Source organism: Terrapene carolina, unplaced genomic scaffold (genome assembly GCF_002925995.2).
Source record: "Terrapene carolina triunguis isolate 2854851 unplaced genomic scaffold, T_m_triunguis-2.0 Scaffold268, whole genome shotgun sequence".
Classification (NCBI taxonomy): domain Eukaryota; kingdom Metazoa; phylum Chordata; order Testudines; family Emydidae; genus Terrapene; species Terrapene triunguis.
This window is the reverse complement of record NW_020664619.1, coordinates 860,784-868,316: the sequence shown is the minus strand read 5'-3', so window position 1 is coordinate 868,316 and position 7,533 is coordinate 860,784. Positions and strand designations below refer to the sequence as shown.

At 49.4% G+C, this 7,533-nt stretch overlaps 1 protein-coding gene across 1 annotated transcript in view; it reads right to left on the bottom strand.

The window, feature by feature from the left end:
* FAM83H (family with sequence similarity 83 member H) overlaps positions 1-3,866 on the bottom strand; it is a 15,902-nt gene extending 12,036 nt beyond the window's left edge. Inside the window, exons 1-3 of the mRNA XM_024204402.2 lie at positions 3,088-3,866; positions 1,254-1,418; positions 532-656 (exon numbers count right to left, since the gene is read on the bottom strand). Coding sequence (XP_024060170.2) covers positions 532-656; positions 1,254-1,418; positions 3,088-3,537 — 740 coding nt within the window. The 5' untranslated portion in view covers positions 3,538-3,866. The remainder of the gene's footprint in view (positions 1-531; positions 657-1,253; positions 1,419-3,087) is intronic.
* Positions 3,867-7,533: the final 3,667 nt, after the last annotated feature.

The window sequence follows — 7,533 nt, the reverse complement described above, 5'->3', positions numbered from 1 at the left end:
ATATTGCATTGGCAAATTCCCCATAGAAACAAAGAATGGAACAAAAGAATAATAAAGGCACCTCAACTTTTCCTCATTTATGTAGGACAGTCTTATAATATGCATCCAGATAGCCTTCAATCACACAAGCTGAAAATTGTTCCACTTTAGTGCAGTTCTGTAACCATATGGGAACCAATCCTGTCTGTGTTCTGTGCACATCCAAAATTCCTGCTGAATGACCCGTCCTGGGAGCAAGTTACCAGTGACCCAGGGCTGGGGCGGCAGGAGGGTGCAGTAGGGGGGAGGGCAGCCAAAATTTTTTTTGCTTGGGGCAGCAAAAAACCTAGAGCCGGCCCTGTCCTTAGCTACAGAATTACATATTATCCCTTGGAATAATAGTGCATTGTGCGCCAATATTGAGTTTAAGGGATACAACCTTGCCACTGTTTAGTTGTAACTGTCATCGTTAGAGTGCCCCCTCTCACCAGCATCTCTTCCTAATAGAGACAGGGCTATGCCAATCTGCAGTCCCGCCCTGCACCCCCTCACCTGTAGTTGCCACTTAGCACCACCATGCAGTCCACCAACAGGAACTTCTCTTTCACATGCCCTTTGAAGGACATCCCCGTGCGGCAGTAATAGGTGGGGCCAGAAACCGTCCGGACCCTCAGGAACTGCAAACCAGCGGAGAGATGAGGCAGTGACTTCCAAAGGCAGCAGGTGCTCTTGCGCCGCCCCCCCCCCCCCCCCATTAGCTCCCTTCTTCATACCCATCTCTTCCATAACATCAGCACTAGCTTCTCTATTTGCCTTTCTGTCCAGTTACACCAGAGGTGGGCAAACTTTTTGGCCCGAGGGTTCCCCATTCCCAGCCAATGGGAGCTGCGGGGGGGTGGTACCTAGAGGCAAGGGCAGTGCGCGGAGCCCTCTGCCCCCACTCCCCCAGGGGCCACAGGGACATGGTGCCGTCTGCTTCCAGCAGCGGCGCGGGGCCCGTGGCGCCACGGGGGAGACAATCCCGCGGGACAAATCCAAAGCCCTGATGGGCCGGATCCAGCCCGCGGGCTGTACTTTGCCCACCCCTGAGCTACAGTGTCTCATCATGACACTACACAGGCTGCCTCCCACCTTTATTTCCCCCTCATTACTGAGATAACTTCTTTCTCCTCTGGCCCCTTACACCCATCAGCCCTGTAGCTCTTCCCCTCCCTCCCCCGCCAGCTCCTCAGGACCAGACCATAGGATCCCAGCAGTGAACCCGCCCAGGTCACCTCCACATAGTTGAGGTTGACTTTGCACTTAGCAGCTGTGTCTAGGAAGAGCTGGGAGTTCATTTCATCCAGGAGGATATACACAGGGACCCTGCGGGCAGCAGCATCCAGCACCTCACTCAGCAGATCCACATCTGTGAAAACATCCATCACTATAGCTACCACCTGTGGGAGAGAGAGTGAGATAAGGACCGTCAAATTTTAGGCCTGCCTGTGTCATCCCTGTATATGAGCATTCACTTGCAGCTGCTTACAGCACAGTCCCTCCCACCCCAGCATCTGCCTCTGCTGTACTTGCTGCATTTCTTCCTCCTACCCTGACAGTACCTGCCCCGCTGGACCTGTTCTGTGCCCCACTCTGGCACCTGCCCCTTCTGGACTCACTTCATGTCCCTGGAGTAAGAATTCTTACACTTTAAGGCCGGAAGGAATCATTAGGTCATCTAGTCCTGATTTACACCTAGAACTCAGGTCGACCTAGCTACATCACTCAAAGCTATGAAAAAATTCATGCCCTGCATGACAGCTAGGTTGACCTAACCCCACTGTAGATGAGCTAGGTCGATGGACGAATTCGTCCATTGCCCTAGCTACTCCCTCCTGAGAGGGTGGGTGGGTTTACTACTGCGATGGAAAACTCCTTACATCGCTGTAGTAAGTGTCTATGCTACAGCGGCATAGCGTGTAGTACTTGTAGTGTAGACATATCCCAGTCTGATTTCCTGCATAACACAGGCCTGAGAATTTCACCATTACCCCCTATTGTCCATGATAATTTGGGTTGAATAAGCATATCTTCCAGCAAAGCATCCTATCTTGATTTGAAACCATCGAGAGATGAAGAACCCAACACTTCCCTTGGTAACTTGTTCCAATGGCTAACCACTATCACTATTAAAAATGTGTGCCTTATTTCTAATCTTAATTTGTCTTCAGCTTGCAGCCAATTTGCTAAATTAAAGCGACCTTTAATAGCTGTTTTTTTCTCCCCATTAAGATACTTCTACATCATAATCAAATCACCTCTTAAACATCTTTTTGATAAGCTGAACAGATTGAGTCCTTTGTCTCACTGTAAAGCATTTTTTTTCCAGACTTGGAATCATTTTTGTGGTTCTTCTTTATATCTTCTCCACTTTTTCAACACCCTTTTTAAAATGTCGACACTAAACCTGGATGCAGTATTCCAGTATCGGACTCACCAATGTAAAAATCACTTCCCTACACCCATTCACTCTCTCCGTTTTATACATCTACAGTGTCTCAGTGAGAGCTCATGTTCAGTAGCCTCCACTGTGACCCCCTAAATCGTTTTCAGGATTTACAGCGTTCCAAGATACAATTCCCCCATTCTGTAGATATTGCCTATATACTTTAAAGCTGGCAATGGGGGAGGTGTCTTTAAGCCATCTTTGGGCTCCTCATGTTCTGAGACCATGCAGAGTCCTGTGTAATCTCTGGTGTAGCATAGCCTCAGGGCTGCTCTAACTTATGCAGTTTCCTATGGCCTCTTGGTAGCAGAGAATAACTGTAGTATAGTGAATGCTGACTATGCATCCAACACCTTCCCTTTCCCTCCCCATGCTAGGGACTGGGAGGAATGCCAATGCAGAGCCTTTACACCAGCTCTACACAAACTAGGGAGGCCCCTGTATGAGGGAAGTCTCAGGCAGCTGTTTCCAGTCCGGTAAAGCCCCTTTCAATTGTCAGAGTGGCCTAAGGGGTCCTGAGTGTAATTTTGCACAGGGAATAGAAGAGGGAATCAGTGCAGAGCTGCTGCATCCTGCCCCATCTCCTTCAGCTCTGTTGGTTCCTGGCCTTTGTTCGATCTTACCTGTTGTGCAGCTCGGATCATCCTACGGGCTTCTTCCTTGATGCTGGGATTGTCTGGGGGTGGTGGCTGCACCAGAGTTGTTACCTCAGTACCCCTGAATCCAAAGACCATTGGCCAGCCCAGATCAAGCTCAGGGACAGCAAGGTCAGAATTCATAGGCCAATAAGTCCCAGAGGATCCGTCTATGTCACTGCCATGCATGGCATCCGTGCAGCTGCTCTCCTGGTTGGCATACTGGGGCTTCTGGAGATGCTGAGTGATGTGCTCTACCTCTGTGCTGCAGAGAAAGTCAGGGGCTCCTTCTTCATCCAGAAAACGATGATAACTCTCTTGCCCCTCCTCAGCTAGCGCATCCAGAGCCAGCCGGTAATACTCCTTGTAATGGGGTGGCAGGTAGTTAGGGTCCAGGGGGTTGTCCCCCTGTGAGGAGCTCTGGGACCGGCGAGCCATGAGGGGCAGGGGAGCTGTAGGAAGGAATAAAGAGCAGGGAACTAATAGCCAATATTAACCATCACCCTCATCCCCATTTACACCTTCCTCCTCCCAAATGGGTATGTGTAGAGATCATGCATGGTAAAACAGTGAGAGACAGTGAACAGATGTCAGGTGCACTGGGTAGTAATTACCATATATACAGCTTTTTTTGCAGTATGTGAGGTAGCATATATCAGTGTTATAGTGGCTTGGAAACTGATCTCTTGGCAAGGAAATGGGATTGTATGGTCACCTACTAATGTGTTACTTTGACATATTAGCATATATTTGTTCAAAATTATGGTTGGGAGGATGGTGTAAATTGGGAAGGTGTGACGGTGAGTGATAAGGGATTATAAAGCAGGATTCCTTAGCTATTCATTTTCAGGCTTTCTAAAGTTAGATTTTTTTTTTAACCGTCTAGACTTTTGTTAAAGCAAGTATAATTTGTCTGGGTATTAGCTGGATGTCAGTGAAACACACTATCAGTCTCTCTTTTAAATTAATTGTTTTGTGAAACTGCACTGGATGAAAGGGTACACACATCCTTGTGCACCTCTTCAAGCCCGTGGATCCTTTAAAACTGGGAACAATAGTCACCAGGGCCCATGATTAGGAGCCTACAGGAAGCTAGAAACAAGACATCCTGCCTCTGGGGGTAGGAGTAGCTGGCAAGAAGGACTTGGGTACATTCTAGTAGCTAGGAAGGGCTACTAAAGAGAAAGGTATGGTCTCTTCTCTCCCATCTGATAGGAGGTGGGAAAGCTCAGGTTAGTACCCAGCCTTCACACTTTATTTACTCTTCTTCTGAAACTTTTATTTAAGAATAAAGCCAGACCTCAGGGCAGAGTCTTGGATTATGGTTGTTGGAAGCTTTTTTTCCTACCTTCCTCACTGGTTAGTTGCCCATTAGCTTAGGTTCTCTTTAGTAATTTTCCCTGTTGTGTTTTTTTTTCCTCCTGTGCTCCTGAAATTGTAATCAGGTTTCCTTTTTTTGCAGGCCTGCTTTGCGTTCTCTGCTCTAGCCTAACTGTAGGGAGGTGGTGGTTTGTTGATGTTGTGAGTTACATTCGGACTTTACTTGATGTTGGAGTCTGTGTAATTCACACACACTTTTGTCTGTCTGGGTCACAATTTCTGCTGATGGTTAGAAGATCCTAAATTTAAGTCCCTTGTTTATCTTTATGGTACGGGGCAGCTATCCTAATCATAGTATAGACTAGTTTGGTGTGTAGTGGTGTGTGTGTGCATTATCTCTGTCTCTTAATATCGGACACTATTCGTTGGTCTCGGGACATTTACACAGAGCACATCACCGGCCACCGCCAATACCGGGAGTGAGCCGGGGAGACCTCCTACACCCACAAGGGGGAAGAGACCTAGAAACCCCCCCTGCTGGACTTTATCCCCTGAGCCCTGAACCCACCGAACCTAACTGAATCCCACCACGTGAGGGTCACCCCATCCCCATTACCCAGCCCACTTACTTATACCCATGACTGTCTCTACTCTCTGTATGAGTGATGGACCCTCACCGCTTGTTGGCTGTATCTTGATCCCGCCCACCGTTTACCTCCCCCCCATTGGGGACATTGCAGTCTGTATATATTATGTGTGCTGCCCAACACCAAAATACTAACATCCCCCTATACACTGTATGTTACCCCCAATGACCAATAACTGACGCTTCAAATTTTCTGTATCGTTTATTTTTCAAATATTATCTAATAAACTTTTAAATCTGTGGGTGTATGGAATGTTGTCTTGCTGTCTGCCTTGTATATGGTATATCTGTATCTTTGAGTCAGAGAGAGAGAGTGTGTGTGTGTGTGGGGGGGGGGGTCTTGCTTGTGCTTTGGGTTGGGACAAAAAGCTTCGAAATGTAACTAAAAAGCAACTAAACTAGTGACATGCCTATGTGTGCTGCAGAGCATCTGGAACCTGACTCTGAGAGGGTGGAACTATCCCATGATTCTCACTGGAGCATTAACTCCCAGCCCCACTGTTCCAGAGGTCCTGTAGAGAACTCTCTATAATAAGAGAAGAGTAAAGAGGGCCTGGGCCACCCACCCAATCAGAGACACCCTTGTAGCTGAGGTAAGTACTGTGGGAGTTTTGGCTGCCCTCCCTTTCTCCTAAGGGAGAGGGATCCCATGCTGCTCATAAAGGGTGGGGTGGGGTGTTTCAGATCTATTGCTCCTGGAGGGAGAGGAGATTGGGGACCCAGAATATAGCCCTTGCCAATCTGGGAAAGGTGAGGGGACCCTTATGACCATGAAAGTGGGGCTATAGTGCTGCAGGGATGAAGCCACAGGGAACTCAGTCATGGTGTTTCTAGGCCTCACGATTGCCTAATCCAGTGCTGGGTGTCTCTCTTGTGTTTTGTGTATACTGGGGATGTCCTCTTACTGTCAGGTGTGCAGATGTCAATGGCTGGATGAGTGTGGCTCAGAATGTTATATGTCCTAGACAGACTTTGAGGGAGGGCAGAAAAAACTATTCTGATCATCTAGACTGAACTTCAGCTTAATAAAGGCCAGAGAACTTCACCCAGGGATTCCTGCTTCAAGCCAAATAACTCCTGGCTGAGGTAGAGCAGCTCTTCTAGAAAGATCCAGTCTTGATTTACAGATTCCAGGTGATGGAGAATTACCCACAGCCTTTGGTAAATTGTTCTGATGGTTAATTACCCTCACTGTTGTTCCCTATCAGCTCTGTGTTCTTGGGAAACCCAGGCACAATACCCAGCCTGTCTGACTCACGAAAGACCTCTCCCCCTCCCCCCCCGCCTCTGCTTGAACCAAAACCAATCACAAGAAAGACTTACAAAGAGCAATGGGAGACACACCTAAACCCCTGGGACAAAGGTGACAGGATTAAGGAAACTCCCCTAGGCTCATTTGCATCGAAGATGGGACAAGGAGGCATCTCCATTAGCATACAGAATGGAGAACAGAGCTTCCAAGGCAAGAACTGCACGGAAAAGCAGGGAAGCACTGCATGATGGGGGATCTCTGCTCCAGATGTCAATGAACCCACGCCTGCACACACCCAGCTCAGTAGTTATCAGACCAATTCTAGTACTAAATCCTTTATTGGGATCCAAAATAGTGAAGCTCCCTAACTGCACTGTGAGCTCCCTCCAAGGAACATCGCCCATAGCCAGGAATGATCAGTTCCTATTGTCTAGCCTGAACAAAACAACTTTGGTAAACTCCCTTGAGCTATCAGTTTACCCATAAACAAATCTAGTGTTCTCCCTTGAACCATTGTTGTTTCCCTACAAAAAACCCTACCCATGCTCAAGTAAGTGTTCTGATGCCTGGATCCAAAATCTGCATCAGTTCCATTTAGGGTGACCAGACGTCCCGATTTTATCAGGACTGTCCCGATATTTGCTTGTTTGTCCCGCGTCCCGACCAATGTTAGGTAGGGACACTGTACAAACAAGCAAAGGCTCCGGAGCCCGGAAGGGCTCGCACCCACCCACCCCGCCGCCCCGACTCCGCCCCCTTCTTCCCCCATTGGATCCCTCCCCAGATCCCCGCCCCCATGGCCGCTCCCTCAGTGCCCCATTGGCTCCCTCCCCAAATCCCTGCCTCTTTCCCAAGCACGCCATTCCTCCTCCCTCCGCAAGCGCTGGAGGGAGGTTCGGGAGACTCAGGGGAGCGCGGGGCCGGGGTGAGTGTGAGTCCGGCCTGGCCCCGAGCGCAGGCAGGACTCGGCGGGGCGGTACCTGGAGGGAGAATAGGGGGGTTCTCCCCACCTGGGCAGCGGGAATCAGGAGCAGCCGCTGCTGCAGCTCCCACTGCCGCTGTGGGAGGAAGCGGCCAAGCACGTGGTGCTCGGCGGCTGCGGCTCTGGCGCCCGGGCCCGAACCCCCCGAGCCCGGGCCTGCTGCGGGGACCCAGGGATAGCTCAGTGGTTTGAGCATTGGCCTGCTAAACTCAAGGTTGTGAGTTCAATCCTTGA